The sequence below is a fragment of the Harpegnathos saltator genome, unplaced genomic scaffold (assembly GCF_003227715.2).
Source record: "Harpegnathos saltator strain DR-91 unplaced genomic scaffold, Hsal_v8.6 scaffold225, whole genome shotgun sequence".
Taxonomy (NCBI): Eukaryota; Metazoa; Arthropoda; class Insecta; order Hymenoptera; family Formicidae; genus Harpegnathos; species Harpegnathos saltator.
Genome location: NW_020230012.1, coordinates 1,456,918 through 1,477,279, shown reverse-complemented (window position 1 = coordinate 1,477,279; position 20,362 = coordinate 1,456,918). Strand labels below are relative to the sequence as shown.

Here is a 20,362-nt window from a genome sequence, read left to right as displayed (position 1 = left end):
TTAGCGTCGAAAGAATGTTCAGCCTTCACACCTTCGGGCCTCCCGATGTCCGTACGGGTGCATTCAGTGAATTTAGCTGTCATATTTTTCTACATTGTATATTCTGGTCACTGTGTACTGTATAATGTACTGGGCGCGCGTGAAAAGCGCTTGCGAGCTAGCGAAACCGTGAGAGAAACGGGATGAGGTCATTCATTCTCTCTTTCTCTCTTTCTCTCTCTCTCTCTTTCTCTCGCGCGCTTTTCGTCGCGCGTTAATGTTTAAAGATAATCGTTTGGTGCAATACGTAAAAAGTAGAAGAATCCGTAGTTCGACTCTTCCCTCATTTTAATTATTCACTGTACAAATTGTTTTACATACTTCTCGAAATAAAAATAACATGTCGTTTATAATACCGCGCGTTGTTTTCATTGCAAGATAGTGTGCATACTTACATATAAGCCGTTTGTACTTGTGGCTACGTCCGATCGACGAATATTCATCATTTTTCCACGTAAAAGTTCGCATCTCTTCGCCATATCTGAAAACATATCAACTGTGTATTAAAAGTGCATATCAAGCAAGTATTGAGTTAGTTACAAATCTGATTCCATATTTTTACTTAAATACTTCACTGCATTCAATGGAAACAAATCATTTATCGACGAAGTAATCGTTGTTGTCGCATCATATTCTGAGAATATCCTGACAGCAGAACATTATCAGTCTGCACTTCATTCAACGAAATGACGTTATTTATTGAAAATAAAAAAAGATTACCTACATAAATACATATATACATACATACCGTGTGTATGTATAAAGTAATCTTTTTGTTTTCAATTATAATTAGTCGCTTTTAGTTTGTATTCGGTTGTGAATCTGAGGAACTAATCAGTCTCTACTAGATTCGTTATAATCTAATGTGACACTTTATATACGTATATCGAGATCAAATTAAAAATATATTTCATTATATACCTCGACGTGAAGTACACTACGAGGACGATAACTCAGTCTGCATTTTCTTGTATCTTCGTATCTCCGCGTCGCTGACGGAAGGTACTAAATTGCGAACAGCATCCAGAAAGTGATGCACCTCTACAGTAATGTTATCCTCGAGTTTACTCTCTTCGTGCTGATTATTTTTTTCGTGTTCTGTGAGAGCTTCGCGTACGGCATTGAGCCACGCGTTGGAGGAGACCGAGTATAAATCCGCACCGGTGACATTGTCGGGTAATTGATCGACGACCAGCTGCAACTCTTGCCCGTGTTCTCGCATTTTGAACTTTCGTGTCTGCGCACGCAAAACGCTGAGCTTGGACTCGCGGTCGGAATGAATGCCAACGTACAGCATTTTGTCGAATCTTCCAGGTCGAAGCAGCGCGGGATCTATGAGATCGGGTCTGTTCGTAGCGCCCATGATGAATATGCTGCTGGATTCCTCGAGGCCATCCATCTCGGCGAGCAACTGAGAAACTACGCGATCCATCACGCCGCCGCTATCTCCGCTTCTACCTCGATTCGGCGCTAATGAATCCAGCTCGTCGAAGAAGATGATGCAAGGGGCCGAGGAACGTGCGCGCTCGAAGACTGCGAAACAGCACGAACAATCGGATGTTAATTCGCGATTTGATTTTACAGCAGATAGACATTATTGACACTTTCGCGGCTACGTGTCAGTCTGGCGTTTCGATACGTACTCTCCCTTACGTTTTTCTCGCTCTGACCAACGTACATGTTCAACACCTCCGGGCCTTTAACGGACAAAAAGTGCATTTGATATTCAGTTGCCACTGCTTTAGCGAGGAGAGTCTTCCCGGTGCCGGGCGGGCCGTACAAAAGCAATCCGAATTGTCCAAATCCGAAAGCGTTCAACATGGGCAGTTGGATTCTGCGAATAATTTCGTGTTTCAGTTCAGCCAAGCCGCCTATGTCGCACCAATGAACCTTCGGCACGCGTGGCGCGCCTTTACTGTCGGAATACACTGACTGCATGTACTCTGAAAACATTTTTTTCTTTTGTGAGAAACGAATTGAATATTGTCGGACGGTTAAATATCGTTGATCTGAATGTTAGTCCTGCTAGATTATACCGTAAGCTCGCTCGAAATCTTCCTGCGCCAAGGGTAAGGCTAATCCGCGTCGAAGCTTCGTCGCGTGCAAGGATAACGCCAACAAATCCGCGAATCTGAAATCCGAGCAAGAAGCAGCCACTTTCGAGAGATCCGCGACGGTCGTGAGATTCCTCGTAGACAGGAGCCACGACATCAGTTCCGCCCGTTCGCTCTGGGTCGTGTGCTTCACATGAATCGTCTCGATGAACAATCGTTGCAACTCCGCGGGCATGTCTGTCTCGTCGGATGCGGCTATAATGATGAGGGGGAATTTTCGCTGCGCGTCGTACAACGCTGCGATCTCCTTCGAGAAAGTGGATATGATCCTCTCGTCTTTTTGCCCCTCGGCGGTCTTGCCGAACACCTGTGAATGGAAAGCACAGTGATTTTGAAAGCGCGAGGTGACATCTCACGTGACATCCTTCTTCAACTCACTTGGACATTGTTCAGATATAGTACACACGGTACGCGTCGCTGCGTTGTTTGCAGCACTATGCGTAGCTTAGCTTCGGTCGACGCGCTTGTTAAAGCCTGCACTTCCGCGAAGTCAACATCGAGAAAGTTCAGTCCCATCCTTTCAGACGTGATTTCGACTAGTTCCTGCTTACCGCAACCTCGTGGTCCTTTCAGAAGAAATATCGGCTTTACGTGCAACTGATTGTCTGCAATTGAGACACGGTGTAAGAGAATAAGAGAAAAGTATATTTGCGCGTATTTCTAACAGCCGATTATCGATGTCTAGATGCGCGTAAGCAATCATTTACCCTTCTTAAGGAACGGTGTAATGCACATTTCTAGGTACTCGATGGCTTCCATCAGGATTGATGGATACCCAGTGCTCGGTAACTTCTCCGTCTCTTCGTTCTGCGGTAGGACGAAAGCTTCGCCGGAGAACGGTTGAATATGTTTTCGAGGAATATAACTGTGAACCTCTGCTTCTTGTATAAGTGTCGATAATCCACGTACGACGTAACAACTATTGACATTGTAGTGATGGCTATTGCGACTGAATTTTAAAGATTTAACTATAAAGAATATCACAGGATTCGTTGGAGTACCAGACGTGTAAAATCGATCTTGGGCGTATTCTTGCGCGTCGATCCTGATTACGTCGTTTATATGCAAATATCGGGGATGTAAGAAGTAGTTCTCTAACATAGCATCCATTATCTCGTTCGTGCAATCATATGAGGTAGTGATTAAGGATACTTTCATTTCAGTCGCAAATTGAATTACATTGTCTGTCGATGGTACTGAAAGGACATTTCAAGATTTAATTATCGGCTAGCAAATATTCAAGTGTTCGTTGAGATCAATGGACCATCATGTAAAATTCAAAAATCATGGAAACACATAGTTTATGAGAGAATTAATATACATTTAATAGAATATAAGCACTTACATATAAAACAAGATTCATCTAACCGTTCATAACACAAAGTATTTTGCAAATTGTGCTGCATTGTTTCAGAAATAAGAATAGTATTCTCATTAATATGATCTACAAGTATAATTGCACATTTATATTTCTTCATTGAAATCATTGAGCATATAGAAAACCAGGAACTTTTCGATTTCTTTAAAGACTGTATGTTTGCTAATGCACAACATTCATAATCAATATATTCATCTCCTGTATTTTCTAAATTATTCAACATGTTTCTTATGGTTGTATCTGGTAATATGATCCAACAAAGATTTTGCTTAAATAATCTTTGCAATCTAATATACAAAAATTCCAGAAGAATATAGCTCAATAGATAACGTTGATGTCTCCATAATAATGTACTTGTTATCCCTCTTATAATATTTTTATAAAATAACAATGTAAGAAGCATTCTTTGGTCCATCTTATATACAATTTATATGACAATCCTTTATACACACTACATAAAATTATAATCAAACTTAAATTCCTTCTAATATATCAGACCTGAAAATAAAGAAAATTGGATAGTTAATGAATGTTTTAGATAGTTTTGATCATTTTAAAACTGCATCAGAATTTTCAAATTAAATAGTGATACAAGGCAAAATATATTTTATATTATTTTTAAATTACTACTACATTTATTTTCTAAAATTTCTCAATTTTTAAGTTATATTGAAAAAATCAGGATCTATTAAAATTAGAAATTATGAACAATATTTGACTAAAAATGTTATGATGACGTTATAGGGATAAAATTATAAAGAACTTATATATTCTTCAACGTGCAAAAGTTATTGAGAGTCAATCATTTAAAAACGCACTCGTCATTCGCCTGAAATTCTTCTGGAATCAACAGTATTAGAGGTTACGTTTAATCGTAAAGCATAGATGCAAAGAGAGAAAAAAAGAGAAATCGGGAATAGGACTCGCGACTGATATAATGACAAGTAAATTTTTCAATGCATACAACTGCGCAAGGACAAGTGCATATTCCTTACATTTTTATAATTGTAAGTAAATACAGAGCAATTCTTGCAGTTTCGAAATCTGAGCGCAATGAATTGCCGCAATCTCACTCTTGTCACAGATGAGAACCACTGGCGTACCAATTTTGAGCTGATCTACCGAGTTACTATAGGAACAGCAGCGCGCAGGAAGCCTCTCCTCTCTCGAAGGAGCGTGTAAAGGTTCCTTCGTGGACAGCCGCGCTTGCGAACTTTGTGATAATTACTCACAATCAGACAGTGACATAACTGTCATCTGTCGCAGCTGACTTTGCACTACAGTTGCACGACGATCATCGATACAAAATTCTCTCGATCCAGGAGATCGAGACTTCGTCACTGTTCGTTACTTGCCGGTGCGAAGCGACGCAACACGACGCAACACGACGCGACGGATCTTCGGATCGTTCGAAGTACCACTGTAGTGAGAAGGCAGTGAAAACCGTTGATGGTGGTTGGTGGCGGCCTCCGAGAGCCGTTAAAACGCGTACCTAACCTAACCGAACCCGATAGCGTCCTTATTGGAGTTTTCGGAAGAGAATTTGTTCGAATTTAAAGATCCGGCTGCGAGCTACGGAACTATTATGCAAAACTGTGGTAAGCGAAGGTGTGCCTGTGCTCTGATAAGAATCTGAGTTGTTATCGCGCTAGACGGATATGTACATGTTATGCTCGCGATGTCGACGTCGACATCGACAACGATGTCGATGTCGACGAGTGCCGAACTACTTTGCGAATTCGAAATTGGTGTCGCGACTTTGACACTGCAATGATCTCAGCGAAAAACTGATCGTCGCGTTTTCGCTTATCGTGCTGCATTATATATATTACACATCTGGACGTTCTCTCTATTGACAGTGATTATTAGTTGTTAGGATGTTTATAAACTTGTACATGTGTAACTGTGTAATTAATTGATTAATTGATAATGCTGCTGAATGTTCATTGAAATTGTTTGCATTTAATCGTAAAACCTTTCTTTATCTCATCAGTGTATAAGGAAGCTTCTGAAAGATAAACAATATAGTAATGGATCCTGCTACGGTAATAGCTCTGTGCAAAGAAAATATTCAGCCGTTGAGATATGGGCGAAATGCTACACAATTAGGAACTGCATTGAGAGCTCAAGAGGACGTAGACGCACAGCATTTGCTGTTACAGGAAAAACAGTAATTATTGCGAGAACATCATTTAATGCTATTTGATTATAACTTTGGTCTTTTTTATATGAGCATATTTCATTAAGCAAAGAAAATTAAAACTTATATTTTGTACAGTTATCGAAAATAATGTATATTATTTCAGAATGTATGAGGATGCGATTAAACATTACGAAGGAGAGGATCCTCTAGAGAGTTGGTATGAATATATTCTGTGGGTAGAACAGAGTTACCCGAAAAATGGACATGAATCTCACATTGGAAGACTCTTGCAACAATGTTTGACATTATTTGAAAAGGAAGTAAAGTATCATCAAGATCGTCGTTATATTCGTTTATGGATTAATTATGTGAGTGATATCTTGTATGAATATAATCATACGGATATGCATATATTAATACATATGTATTGATGAGATTTTGCTTCCAGATAAGTATGCAAAAGAATCCTTTGGAATTGTATCATCTGTTGCATAACAATGGAATTGGTACTACTGTAGCTGACATGTACAGGGCCTGGGCTTTTGAACTGGAACAAATTGAAGATTATAAACGCGCTGATGAAGTTTACCTAATGGGACTATCTGCTCATGCAGAACCATACGACGAACTGAGTCATGCTCATCAGTACGGATAGTTGCTTTTGTACAATAAAATATCTTAAGAGTAGAAGTTAAATAATAAAAAATATTTTATATTCTTCCTATAGAAACTTTCAATTGTCTGTGGCCCGCAAGACACTTGGACGCATTGAAGAGAGAAGTGATATATCATTGCTGGAGCAACGTCAAGCTTTTAGTTCATTGAAAGCGATAAGAATTAGCAAGAGAGTGGGTAGTATACGTACAGGCCATCGTGTACGTGATTATTATCCTGGCACTATACCACAGATTGCAGCTTCTATGCAAAATGCAAAACCCAACTCTAAGATACAAATATATCAAGTGAGCAACATATGTCATGTATCGACACTAAATACGAGATATAACTCGTGTGCATTATAAAAATAGATATTGCAATAAAGGATGTTTACTCTTAACAGGATGATATGCCTGGGGAGATGAAAGTTTCTAATATATTAGATCATGTGCCTATCGAGGATGCAATACACAAGGAAAACATTATTAAAGCAGGAGTATGGAATCATGGACACAAGAGATGTCCATTAATAACTTCTAGTGTGAGACCAGGTTTTAAAGGTAAGAATAGAAGATCGTAGTACCAAAAGTCATTGCAGAAAAGCAGTAGGTAGTATCTCTTTATCCTTTTACAGTTCATGAAGACCAAAATGATGAATGTGACATGGAGAAACCGAAATTATTCCCAAACCATGTACATTTTGCTGATGGTAGTAAGGAACATGATTGTTTGAGGATACCAGTGTATGTACCAGATCTGGCATATCCAAATATTATACAAAAAGCATATTATCCCAAAGAACTAGTTTATGCTAACAATGTTGATCGTAGTATGGAAGAAATTAGAGCAGAACTTTATTTGCAGAGGTATATATTATGCTATAAAAATGTAATATGGAAGCATCTTGTATTTTATAGAAACATAGCGTTATTATTATTATTATTATTATTTATATAGTACATATTACTGGTTATTATGCGTTATAATTAAAAAATACGGTATTTTATACAGAACAGCGCAACTTTTGGAAAATAAACATGAAATGTCGGCGGTTTGTTTACGTGGCGGAACCAATGAACAGCCCCAGTCACAACTTAACAATTTCGAAAATATATATCATTTGCAAGAAATGGAAAAACAGAACAAATTAGATCAGCAAAGAAGAGAAGCTGAAATCAATAGACAGCAAAGACTCCAAGCTGAGCAACAAGAATTACAAAGGCAACAATATGAGGCCGAAAATCGAGCCTTAGAGACTCAACGACAGGAAGCCGAGCAAAGGGAATTGGAGAGGTTAGAGGCTGAAAGAATAGAAGCTGAGAGGCTAGAAGCCGAGAGGATAGAAGCTGAAAGGATAGAGGCTGAGAGGAGAGAAGCTGAAAGAATCGAGGCACAACGAATAGAAGAATTAAACACACAACGGAAATTGCAGTCATCGAGCTTTATGCACCAGCATCACTCTTCCTCATTAGCCACTGATGCCGAGGAGCATTTACTCGGTCTGAGTCTCACCGTAAATACGAAGGAAGCCATCACAGTTGTACAGGGTATGTGGCATTCCCCGGACGCCACGGCCGCTAATGTTCCGCGCTTTCGTAGCCCTGTAACACCCAGAATAGTAGATTCGAGAAGTAAATTACCATTCGATATACATATGGATGGTTCCATGACTCAGCATGCAATGTCCAATAGTAAGCATCATCAAGGATACAATATACAGGTTTATAATGATCAAGAGAACCATCAAAGTTATCACACGCCACATCATAGTTACTCCGGTCAGCAAGCAGCATATGGAAATCATAATTTGCAAAACAGTTTCCACTATCAAATGCAGGTATAGAAAACATTTACCATAATTTTACACTGTTACGTTACGTTATATATTTCGAGAAAATCAAAGATAATAACGTTTTCTTCCTACAAGTATATTTCATAGTTTACACGTATTTTCATAGCGTGTATGTCCTTGATTTAACACGAAGAGGATAATAAAGTAACACGGACATTTTGGTTGCAGCAACATCACGACCATCAAGTGCAACAGCCGCATCCCCGTCAGCACCACCCTCAGCAACATCATCAGCAGTTAATCGCATCGCCTCAACAGATGCATACCGCGCATCATCAGTCTCTTACCCATCCGCAGCATTTACAACCTCACAGTCAGATACCGCATCACCAGTCGCACGTTCATCAACAGCATCAGCAACATCAACACCAACAACATCAACAACATCAACAACATCAACAGCACCAACAACACCAACATCATCACCATCATCATCATCTCCATCATCAGTCCCCGCATACACCACATATACCACCGCATCCCCAGCAGCCACAACACATGCATCAGCATATGCAACATATACAGCATCCCGTTTACAGCAACATGTTACCCGACGTCATCGGATATCAGCAGTATCCAACGTCGATGGAACCTCCTATGCTGCAACATAGTGTGGAACAGCAAAAGCAATTGCATTTCTCACCATACAACGATCCTGACATTGAGACGAGCAAACCGTACAGAATGCCACCAGAGTTACCGTACATCAAGTCGCCCGGGATGAATCGTAAAGACATCAAATATCTCGAAAGCGCGGAAGATAAAGAGAATGCTATCGTCGTAGATTACAACGGTCCACTCGAAGAGAATATGGTGCCCAAACCAACGGATGAAAATAATTTGTATATTGACGAGAGTTTAGGTGTAACTCCTCTGTTAGGAGGAAACGAAACCTGCTTCACAGAAGCTTTTAACACGCAATTAGCCAGCTCCACACCAATGACTAATCATTTTAAGCCATCTTACAGAGTGAAAGAGGATCAGCAATTTCCGAACCAGACTACTACCAGTCAGCCGTACGTATTTCTCGATACTCGGTCATTTGTTCTTTCAGAAGTTGCACATGTTGAGACATCTAATTTGAATTTTATTTGTATTGAGCAGAATTACAGAAGTACCTACTCGCGAAGGTAATGAGAAATTGAGCGTAATATTGGAATCCACTCAGGAGTATGTTTCAAGCAGTTCAGGTAGCAGTACGTACACTAGAACTGCCGGATTGACTTTTGCATTAACCAGAGAGGATATGGTTCCCATCAAGGAACGACTTGCAGAAACAAGTATGTATATTTTCGTTGCATTATATCTTTTTCACATTTCTTTGATACAAATACTTCTATACATATGAGATTAAATATTAAGTATTAATATTAAATATTAAGTATGCATTTCTAGATATAATTCTTTATTTTAATTGAGTAGAATTATACAAGTTTTGACATACAAGTTTTCTTTATTGAACACGTAATAATGAAAGATCTCTTATGATTAAGCTATAAAAGAGGAATCGAAAGAGGAATCCATGCTATCCGTGGATCAACCTTACGAGCAAAAGCAGCACTCACAGATTCAAGCTGTGCACGCTCAGAGCCCACGTACGGTGCAACGAAATGTCGATCAGATAACTTCCGAGATAAAGAATAATTGCGATCTGAGGAAATCTATAAATTTCACGCTTAATAACGAAGATAATTCCGAGAAGTTGGACACTATGGATTGCGAGGAGCATGAACCCATGGAACAAGTGGAGGAAGAGTCTTTCGAACTCCCTACGAAGGACATCAATCCATTTGATAAGAACTTGATCGTGGGTCTGCTGAAGAAAATAAAATTCCCGCAACCACATCATGCAGATGGATATACAAGAATAGATACTAACTTAAACAAGTTCGTGCCTTCTACTGTGGTTACGCTCGGTCAGTATGCATTTTATTCTATTTAAAATCGATTGAAATGCATTTACAAATCTTCTTTTTTACTGTAAATTGCGCTTACGTTTATAATTACATAGGCAACGAGGCGTATGATTTGGAAAAGTGCCTTGGAAAAGGAATGTATGGAACAGTTTTTAAAGCAGTCAATATACAGACAAGCGAGACTGTTGCTCTTAAAACGCAAAAACCAGCCTGGGTCTGGGAATATTATATCGTGCGAGAAATAAAAGCGCGTCTTACGAATCCACACATGGTACTGTGTAATGTACAAATAAAACGTTCTAAATCTATCGTTACTAATGCATCGATGCATTTAATTCTAAGATATATTTATGAGTGCGCCACATACTTTCTTTCAAATTAATATTAATGCTGTTGCAGCTACGTGGTTTTATGGATGTGACAATGGCGTATATAGCGAACAACGGAAGTATACTAGTTTCAGAATATTCCAAGTTTGGAACGTTATTAGCAGTGACAAATCAGATAAAAATTGCCACTGGTAAACCTCTGATGGAGACCCTAGCTATTTTCTTCACAATTGAAATGCTTCAAATCGTGGAGTACTTACACAAATGCCAAATAATACATGGGGACATAAAGCCAGATAATTTTTTACTAATGCGACCGTTAGTATATTACTTGGTCGTTTAGGTTTCTCATTTCAGAATATGACTGAATTATGTTATATATTTTTATGCATTCATCAACAGACCTACGCAAGACGTGAGGCCAACTATACAGTTGATAGACTTTGGATGTAGTATAGACATGAAGTTATTACCAGAAAATACAACGTTTACCCAAGTAATTAAAACGGAAGACTTTACTTGTATCGAGATGCAAACTGGCAGACCATGGACATATCAAACGGATCTGTACTGCTTAGCAGCAACTAGCCATTGTTTATTATTTGGCAATTACATGAGGGTATCTAATATAGGTGGTCGTTGGTTTATTACTTCGAAATTGCCAAGGTATATAAGTAACAGCATACGTGAGTATCCAATCCACTTAGAAAAGGGAAGTCCTAACGATCGTGCTTTTTGTTTTACAGGTACGCTAAGAAGATTGCATGGGAGCAATTTTTTACAGAACTGTTGAATATTGAATCGTGTGACAAAATGCCAGACTTAGCAAGATTGAGAAATATGATGGAGGAGACACTGGCGCAAATGCCAGAGGTGCAAACAAGATTCCGAACTTTCGTCAACATCCTCAACAAACGATAACGCTTACTGTATCTGATGATATGTCCCAATGTGTGCACATATTTAGTAAAGAACCAACGTGTAATAAGAAACATTAATGTTATTGTGCTATTTATTATACAAGTTAATACTACAGTGATATATGTATCTACGCAGTTATAACACATTGAAATGCACTTTATGGCCTGCTTCGTGGAGGCTTTTACAGATATATGTTGCTTGCACATAATCGATATTATTAAGAGCACTGTGCAACGAGTTTGATCTTTTAACAAATGTTTCGGAAACTTACGAGGTTTGCGAAAGTTTATACGATAGAGGTTTTGAAAATGTATCTTGTTATCTCTCACGCCATGAATACACTCGCAGTTGCGAATAAACGTTGTATAATAAGATTCACAAAGTCTTACCAAATTCGAGTCTGTAAAAATGAATAGTACAATGTGCGTGTGATATGGATGTGCACTGTGGACTCTCAGATCAGCAAGATCGCATGCATGTACACTGAGTAATTGAGTACCTTGTATAGATAATTAATGTATATGTAACCCTTGTATATTTACTATAGGTCTTAGTTTTAAACCACTCGATTTTGTCGCATTGATGTCAACGGGTTCTATCGTTTTGCTTTCAGATATTCTCCAAGATGTATGAAAATATATCATGTCAATCATATTAAATGTTCATATTTCAGACACTATATCCCCAAATCTTTTAATTATGACAAGCAATAAAATAAATTCAGAAGGTGAATAAAACAGAATGACCTTAATGTCTATAAATGTTGGGAAATGCGTTGATTATAATTTATTGACAATAAAACATGATTATGATTCAGCATGTATTATCCGAAACAATGCTTTTTTTATTTTGAATATGTGCAGGCTTATTTTCGAGTATCCACTAAACAGGTCTTTTGTGCAATAATATACTTTATAAGTTAGAGTAAATATATTCAAAAAAATACCACAAGTCACGGGCAGATTAAAAACGTTTATATGATGCTTTAAAATTAAAAAAATTAAACAGCTGAAATATTATATATGCAATAATCAAAGTTGATAATACCATATAAAATGGATATCCTAATTCTATTATTGATTATTAAACCTATATTGTAATGTTAAGAAATTTAATAATTTTTAAACTCAATATTCATAAACTCTGTAGGTTTGTGAGATGTGAGATTCAAATGGAAAATCGAAATAGTAGTAATGTGATTTAACGGCAAATTAATCGGACTTTTATCTTTGTTATAATAGGAGATTACATAACAATGAGTGAAATATTGAAAAAATGTCCAATATAATATAAAAATTACTCTTATTCGACGAATGTATGTTCTCATAATTTTCAGTCCCAAATGTAATATTTGTTTTAGTAAAAAGTTGATTTTATAATTTAACTAATACATTGACGAGTATAAAAAATATTATTTTACACGTTATTTTAAACATTCACTCCTATCTATTTAAATAAGTTTTGAGTTTAAATAGTTAAATTTAATTTAATTCGTAAATAAATTGTATAAAAGTATTTATTATAAAACTAATTTGTTATTTTATGTGTGTGAAGTGTTTTTTTATTTTCTAAGTAATATTTATTGTCGAGTGACAGATTTAAATCACATCGATAATTGAATCAACAAACAATATAATTTTATTATTAGTAATATTTATTTGATTAACTATTTTGTCATATTAACTAAAAATAAAAATACAATACCACAATATCACTTAATCTTCATTGGAAATAGTGGTGACTCATAGCGTAGATTTCAAAACTATAAAGTATAAAATAAAAGTAGTTCGAAAATATAAAGTAACATTTTTTTGAACTTGGAATTTATTCGAACAAAAAATCGAAGCAGTAATGTAATTTAACAGCAAATTAGTGGGACTTTTGTTTTTGTTATAATATGATGAATTAACTAAAAATTGTCGGCAGAAAGACCAATCAAATTTGAAAACACGAGATGATAATCGATACCTTAATCTATTAAAATAATCGATTTATCTATCGAATATTCATATCGATTTATCTATCGAATATTCAGAAGCTCTTCTCTGATTGGCGTATATTTTGAAATTTGAAAGAATATACCAATCAAATACAAGAACTTACTAACTGTTCATTGAACGGTGGTAGGGTTGAAAACGCATTGAAAGAGGCAGAGAGAGAGAGAGAGAGAGAGTAAGATAGAGCGAGTACGTGAAGAGGTAGAAGTGAGGGAGGGAAAAGGATAAAATCAGAATGATGAGGTGCGCGAGGGCATGAACAGTGTGGAAGGAAGTGTGCGTAACAAAATATTGTATAATTTAAAATACAAATAATAATACTTTTTTGTGTATTTTTTGCATATCGTTTGCTTCGCGTATATTGTATTTTAGTTTATTATAACTATGGCGGTACAACCTAATCAACAATTTAGTATGGGTATGTAAAAATCTAACCAAAATCTCGTACTATGTTTCTGTTGTTTTTAATGTAATATTTTATTTCAGATCCTCCTACGCAACAGAGTTTCGTCAGGTTTTTTAAAAGCCTTCCAGAAGTAAGTATACAGAAATTATTTACTATTTAAACATTTTGCTTGACAATATTAAGAAGCAAAATAAAAGTAGCTATATAGAGTAGTTTCAACAAAATTTCCTTTTAGTTTTATATGTAATATTGATAACAATCTTATAAAGGAAATAAATATATGACTGAACAATTACATAAGGTTATATAGATGAAGGTCTGTGGTTTTATATAAAATAAATATGATGCTCTTAGAAAAGAAAATATATTTTTATTTAAATAAAATATGTAGATTGTATCTTAGCTCTACATTAATAATGTTCTATAATACTAATTCAGAATATTGAAATCTTGAATTTATAATGTTATGAATATATATTTAATTGTTAATTTACTTTATTTCTATTGGTGATTGCAAGTACACATTTATTATTGATAAAAAGATATAATTTTTTTAAATATCTGAAATCATTCTACCAAAGTTTGCTTTATATAAATAACTAATTTATGTAAAAAAAAAGAATAGATAAGAAAAGATCTAACCAAAGAATTCTCTAGCCTTTTCTTTGGCTTTGTCATATGTATTAGTTATTTTATTGCCAACTCTGGCCCAAAAAGATGGCGTAGCTTCTTCTTTTGTTGTAATCTCTATTATTTGCGTTGTAGTATCTATCATTTTTGTTGTACTCATATCCTCAACTTTATCTATTTCTGGTTTGTTTACTGAGGATAATGTATTAGCTACTAACCAAGGTATTATTTCCTTTTCTCTAGGTTTTTCCCTGATATCCCATGCTTCTTCACCATATATGGGAGGCAAGGTTGCACTGGGATTTGGTGTAACTCTTCTATAGATATCATCACTATGTGACCCATCATATGGTCCTCCACCATATACTTCTAAAATCCGTGGTTCCAATTTAGGTTCTACCTTTCCTGGCTCTTGATTTGATTGTTTATCTAATTGTGTTGTCTGTTGCGATATTTGACTGTGTTGCAGTGGGATTACTCTTGAGGCCGTATATTCAGAATTTTGATCAAATTGATTATCAAAAAGGGACGTTTCAAATGTATGCTTGCCTTGTGTTTCTTGTTGGCTAAAGTCAACTGGTTTTTGCTGCTGTTCTGTTTGTTGCGACATGGAATTATATTCAGGATAATAAGTATTATGTGGACTTTCAACATTAGTTAGGTCACTTGGATGATAAGTGTAATGCCATTGTAAACCCACTGTAGCATCATTTGATTTATGTACCCAATGTAAGCGATCTATGTTTTCTTTTTCATTATCAAATCCATTCCTTCCTTGGCTCCGCAAATCTTCAATTCTTGAACTTTGATAATTGAATTTAGGATATGTTGCATGACTACTATATTGGATAGTTTCTCTACCTCTGTTTTCTTCTCTACTTCTGCCTTTATCATTTATATCAATCTCTGGATTTATCTCAATTGGTTTAAGAACATCATCAATGTTTGTATCTACATGTGATGGATTTGAATTGTGTCTCTGTCTCGATTTCGGTTTTGGTGCTGGTCTTCTTGATTGTAACTCATCGTCCTGAGTAAAACCTTGATCAAAACCTTGATCAAAATCAGTCTTCTGTGACATTTGTCCTAACTGCCACTCAGATTCTTTGTCCCATCCATTTTGCTGCGAAGGATGTCCTGAGTATTGGTCATCGTATCTCGATCTATCTGCTTTCCATTGTTGTCCATGTTCTACATGTCTTGTTGTTTGTTGCGTGAAATCATCAAATCCACTAATTTGCTGGGTTAAATCTTTATTCTGTTGAGTGAAATCATCTAAATGCTGACTTCCAGATCTGTGTGACTGTGTTTGTTGTCCAAATTCTAGATTTCCCATTGTCTGCTGCGTAAAATCGTGAAATCCTCCAACTTTTTGAGTAAAATCTTCATTCTGTTGAGTGAGGTCCTCCAAATTTTGAGACTCGTGCGGCTGCAGCGTCTGTTGCCCAAATTCTAGATGTCCCATTGTCTGCTGCGTGGAATCATGGAATCCTCCAATCTGATGAGTAAAGTCTTCATTCTGTTGAGTGAAGTCTTCTAAATTTTGAGACTTGTGCGGCTGCTGCGTCTGTTGCCCAAACTCTAAATGTCCCATTGTCTGCTGCGTGGAATCATGGAATCCTCCAATCTGATGAGTAAAGTCTTCATTCTGTTGAGTGAAGTCTTCTAAATTTTGAGACTTGTGCGGCTGCTGCGTCTGTTGCCCAAACTCTAAATGTCCCATTGTCTGCTGCGTGGAATCACGAAATCCTCCAATTTGGTGGGTCAAATCTTCATTCTGTTGAGTGAAATCTTCCAGATTTTGAGGTTTGTGTGGCTGCTGCGTCTGTTGCCCAAACTCTAGATGTCCCATTGTCTGCTGCGTGGAATCATGGAATCCTCCAATCTGATGAGTAAAATCTTCATTCTGTTGAGTGAAGTCTTCTAAATTTTGAGACTTGTGCGGCTGCTGCGTCTGTTGCCCAAACTCTAAATGTCCCATTGTCTGCTGCGTGGAATCACGAAATCCTCCAATTTGGTGGGCCAAATCTTCATTCTGTTGAGTGAAATCTTCCAGATTTTGAGGTTTGTGTGGCTGCTGCGTCTGTTGCCCAAACTCTAGATGTCCCATTGTCTGCTGCGTGGAATCACGAAATTCTCCAATCAAATCTTCATTCTGTTGAGTGAAGTCTTCCAAATTTTGAGACCTGTGTGATTGCTGCGTCTGGTCAAATTCTAGATTTCCCATCATCTGTTGCGTGAATTCATCATTTCCTTCTGTTTGTTGAGTGAAATCTTTCTGATGACTAAATTCCTCCAAATATTGATTTTGCGGATTGTTCAATTTGTCTACCGGTTGCACATGTTGACTAAATTCAAGTTTACCACTTGTTTGCTGTGTGAAATCATCGGACCCTGTTGCCTGTTGTCCGAATGGTTCAGTTTGTTGCGTTAAATCTTCAAAATGTTGATTACCAACAGGATTCTGTCCGAATATAAGTTTATCACTGGTTTGTTGTGAGAAGCCATCTTCTATTTGTTGCGTAAATTGTTCATTTTGTTGCTTTAAATCTTCCAAGTGCTGACTACCAATAGTTTGTTGTCCAAACTCAAGTTTACCACTTGTTTGTTGCATTATATCTTTGGATCTTTCTATCCGTTGTGATGATCGTTCCAGTTGCTGAGTGTCATCAATCTGTTGTTCATACTTGAGCTTACCGATTCGTTCGTTTTGTTGCGTCAGATCCTCCAGCTGCTGACCATCCATAGAACCTTGCCCGAATTCAAGTTTACCACTTGTCTGTTGAGTAAAGTCGTCTGATCCTGTTGTCTGTTGTGTCAAATCATCCAAGTGCTGATTACCAACAGTATGTTGCCCGAATTCAAGCCCACTCATTTGCTGCGTCAGATCCTCCACCTGCTGACCATCCGCAGAACCTTGCCCGAATTCAAGTTTACCACTCATCTGTTGACTAAAGTCGTCCGATCCTGTTGTCTGTTGTGTCAAATCATCTAGGTGCTGATTACCAACAGTATGTTGTCCGAATTCAAGTCCACTCGTTTGCTGCGTCAGATCCTCCACCTGCTGACCATCCGCAGAACCTTGTCCGAATTCAAGTTTACCACTCGTCTGTTGAGTAAAGTCACCCAATCCTGTTGTCTGTTGTGTCAAGTCATCCAGATGCTGATTACCAGCAGTATGTTGCCCGAATTCAAGCCCACTCGTTTGCTGCGTCAGATCCTCCACCTGCTGACCATCCGCAGAACCTTGCCCGAATTCAAGTTTACCACTCGTCTGTTGACTAAAGTCGTCCGATCCTGTTGTCTGTTGTGTCAAATCATCTAGGTGCTGATTACCAGCAGTATGTTGTCCGAATTCAAGCCCACTCATTTGCTGCGTCAGATCCTCCACCTGCTGACCATCCGCAGAACCTTGCCCGAATTCAAGTTTACCACTCGTCTGTTGAGTGAAGTCGTCCGATCCTGTTGTCTGTTGTGTCAAATCATCTAGGTGCTGATTACCAGCAGTTTGTTGTTCGAATTCTTGTAACTGTTGCGTTAAGCCTTGCAACTGCTGCGATTCTTGGCCGAACTCCTGATACTGCTGCGTGAGGTCCTCGTGCTCAGCAGTTTGACGTTGATGCTCATCCACGAAACCGTGGTGGTCGTCTCGCTTGTATTTCCTATGATACCTAGTCTCTTGCTGATACTGCTGGGTCTCTTCGGTACAGTCGGCTGCGCCCTGCGCCGTATGACCCAAGTCCAAGGAGCCGGTGACCGATTGTCCTGAGCTCGTTCTGTAGGCAGAATTGTAAGTGTTGCCGCTGGTGTGCGCATGAGAATTGTATCCTTGCGCCGCGTTATGATGACGGTTCAAGTATTCGTTATACGCGTCTCTATCGTAATGTACCCTGTCTGCGTGACCGGCACCGTAAGTTGTACTAGGATTCGGATATGGGTTTCCACCGGTGCGGCTGGAGGAACTCCAATGTTCTTCGTAGTGCGTTGACTGACCTCGTCTGCTGGAATCTTGGCTCGGGTGGTGTACACGTTGGGAGTTTTCCGCAAGTAGCTGGTTTTCCGTCATTCTGGACTGATGGATGCCAGAGTGATGGCTCGTGCGCTGAATGTCGTCGATCGCGTGATGTCCCATGGAGTGCATGTTATGCAAGTTCGATTGATAGCCGTCTCTGATAACAGGTCTCTGGATGTAACCAGAGGACTCTGGAGCCAAGTGAGATAAATGAATCGGTTGAGTCGTGGGATTCGCTCGAGATACGTAGGTCTCGTGACTTTGGTAAGTTCTTTGATGCTCTGTACCGTAAGTACCCCCGGCTGCGGAGGGATACGTGTATGGTGTATGTTGCCTAATATCAGTGCGTTCACCTGCGAATGTTTCTCTCTGCTGTTGATCGGTGTAATGAGGTATGATTCCGGTGGACGGGACGCGATGCTGAGTCAATTGTTGTCTGTACGTGTCACTTTCGGCGGTTTGCAGATCGTCGTTGTGGAAGCCGACCGTTTCTTGTGTGAGACTCTGAGCAGAGCCTATGTGCGCAGTGGAGGCCACGTGATCGACTTTGGACGTCTGGTGAAACTCTCTTCTGAAGTCGTCGAGCTGCTTGTGCAAGTTCTGCTGTAATTCGTGGTGCAAGTCTTGCACCGTCGCCGAGCCGATGCTATCCTGAGGAACACTGGATGTACTGTAGCTAGAGGTGTAGTTCTTCTTATAGTAACGGACCTTCTTGGGACCGGTCGTATATTGACCTTCCTCTTCGAAGACGCGTCCGCGACCTCCGTCGGTCCTGTAGGAGTCCACTCTGCTCCAATTTTGCGGTAGCGTCTCCGCATGGTAACTAGTGTCACTCGATTGGCTGCTTCCGCCACCGTGGACACGTTGATTCACCTGCGAGTGGTCGCTGTATTCTCCAAAGTCCTCCAGCCGTTCGCTCTGGCTGTCAGTTCTCGATGACGACTGCGTCTGTTGACTGTGCACTTTGCTGTATCCGCTTTCTTTCGTGACCGACGTTGCTCCTACCTGATCGTATGCGCTTAGGGAATCGAGATGTTGGTTACTTGGAATGTGCACCGTGTCGTATACTCGATGACCGGTTAATTGATCCAATCCCGTCGCGTCTGCATTGCCTGTGTTACTCGTACTGTAAGACGAGGTGAAGTTCTTCTTGTAATAACGCGTCTTCTTCGAACTATCTTCATATTGGCCTCGTTCTTCATAGACTTTGCCGTGCCCATTGTCTGTGTTGTACTGATTGTGTTCGGTCCAATTGCCTGGTCTGGTGTAATCGTACTCATTCAAATTGGTAGCTCCTTGAATTAAAGCAGCATGATCTTGGTGACTACCGGACGTTTGGCGACTTTGGTAGGATGACTGATAAAAGTTACAGGACTCTATGCAGCCACTCGGCGCGGATAACGCTTGAGCAAATAACACGGATAAGACGATTATTCGCCCTAACGCCATCATTCTTATCCGATTTCTAAAATGAGAAAAATATTTGGATTAATTTACCTTTCTTCTCTTCTTTTTACGCATGTTTCGAGATTTGAGATTTAAGTTATTCTGTTTCTTCCAAAGTTGCAATTTTTAATGAATATATGGATGGAACATTATCTATCGAGTATTAATTAATATAATTGATAACTTAAAGACGTAATATGAGATGTACATATAAATTAAGTTCATAATTTGTATTATTAATTGGTTTTTTACAATCAAGAATTCGATTTTGATAATAAAAGGAGAAACTAGTAAAACTTTAGATTCATATAATTAGTCGTTTACATTTTTGTAAACCTCACCAATATTAATACCTTTACACTTTTATTTGTACACTCAATTCACAATTTGAGGCGGTTAATAATGTTTCGTTACCTTATACAATAAAAGAGACGCACACTTATAATTCAGTTGTTAATGCAGAGATGTTCTCACTAACACTGTAGGCTGACATGTAACAGGAGTTGATTGCCGCAAATCCAT

At 38.4% G+C, this 20,362-nt stretch overlaps 3 protein-coding genes across 7 annotated transcripts; 1 reads left to right on the top strand and 2 right to left on the bottom strand.

The window, feature by feature from the left end:
* Positions 1–299: 299 nt before the first annotated feature.
* On the bottom strand, positions 300–4,884 carry Pex6 (peroxisomal biogenesis factor 6). Of its 4 annotated transcripts, none has more exons than XM_011154184.3 (8): positions 4,527–4,884; positions 3,499–4,029; positions 2,861–3,349; positions 2,532–2,758; positions 2,076–2,460; positions 1,683–1,982; positions 961–1,572; positions 300–520 (listed from the first exon to the last, which is right to left on the bottom strand). In XM_011154184.3, the coding sequence occupies exons 2-7, from the start codon at positions 3,944–3,946 to the stop codon at positions 977–979; spliced, it is 2,445 nt and encodes an 814-aa protein (XP_011152486.1). In that variant the 5' UTR covers positions 3,947–4,029; positions 4,527–4,884; the 3' UTR covers positions 300–520; positions 961–976. The 4 variants fall into 4 exon arrangements, with proteins under 4 accessions (XP_011152486.1, XP_019700596.1, XP_025154362.1 ...); XM_019845037.2 differs by having other exon boundaries at positions 4,635–4,884; XM_025298577.1 differs by lacking the exon at positions 3,499–4,029.
* A 40-nt stretch (positions 4,885–4,924) lies between these two features.
* On the top strand, positions 4,925–12,028 carry LOC105191067 (uncharacterized). Of its 2 annotated transcripts, none has more exons than XM_011154178.3 (15): positions 4,925–5,129; positions 5,525–5,701; positions 5,838–6,042; positions 6,123–6,319; positions 6,402–6,636; positions 6,735–6,891; positions 6,966–7,197; positions 7,343–8,168; positions 8,352–9,199; positions 9,288–9,463; positions 9,677–10,099; positions 10,195–10,370; positions 10,499–10,746; positions 10,831–11,094; positions 11,175–12,028. In XM_011154178.3, exons 2-15 carry the CDS (start codon positions 5,562–5,564, stop codon positions 11,347–11,349), a joined length of 4,302 nt encoding a protein of 1,433 aa, XP_011152480.1. In that variant the 5' UTR covers positions 4,925–5,129; positions 5,525–5,561; the 3' UTR covers positions 11,350–12,028. The 2 variants fall into 2 exon arrangements, with proteins under 2 accessions (XP_011152480.1, XP_025154361.1); XM_025298576.1 differs by having other exon boundaries at positions 4,925–5,139.
* A 2,212-nt stretch (positions 12,029–14,240) lies between these two features.
* On the bottom strand, positions 14,241–20,362 carry LOC105191065 (filaggrin-2). The gene is made up of 3 exons (XM_025298575.1): positions 20,319–20,362; positions 17,884–19,859; positions 14,241–17,718 (listed from the first exon to the last, which is right to left on the bottom strand). The coding sequence occupies exons 1-3, from the start codon at positions 20,360–20,362 to the stop codon at positions 14,390–14,392; spliced, it is 5,349 nt and encodes a 1,782-aa protein (XP_025154360.1). The 3' UTR covers positions 14,241–14,389.

Bases quoted from the DNA above. Each gene is read 5' to 3' on its own strand.
- LOC105191065 (XM_025298575.1), bottom strand. From the start codon at position 20,362: ATGGATTTGCGGCAATCAACTCCTGTTACATGTCAGCCTACAGT. The intron at 19,860-20,318 runs GTTAGTGAGAAC...TTCTCATTTTAG, and splicing joins GTTACATGTCAGCCTACAGT to AAATCGGATAAGAATGATGG. The intron at 17,719-17,883 runs GTAATCAGCACC...AACATACTGCTG, and splicing joins ATTCGAACAACAAACTGCTG to GTAATCAGCACCTAGATGAT.
- LOC105191067 (XM_011154178.3), top strand. From the start codon at position 5,562: ATGGATCCTGCTACGGTAATAGCTCTGTGCAAAGAAAATATTCAGCCG. The intron at 10,747-10,830 runs GTTAGTATATTA...ATTCATCAACAG, and splicing joins AATTTTTTACTAATGCGACC to ACCTACGCAAGACGTGAGGC. The intron at 11,095-11,174 runs GTATATAAGTAA...TTTGTTTTACAG, and splicing joins ATTACTTCGAAATTGCCAAG to GTACGCTAAGAAGATTGCAT.
- Pex6 (XM_011154184.3), bottom strand. From the start codon at position 3,946: ATGGACCAAAGAATGCTTCTTACATTGTTATTTTATAAAAATATTATA. The intron at 3,350-3,498 runs GTAAGTGCTTAT...ATGTCCTTTCAG, and splicing joins AGATGAATCTTGTTTTATAT to TACCATCGACAGACAATGTA. The intron at 1,983-2,075 runs GTATAATCTAGC...AAATGTTTTCAG, and splicing joins AGATTTCGAGCGAGCTTACG to AGTACATGCAGTCAGTGTAT.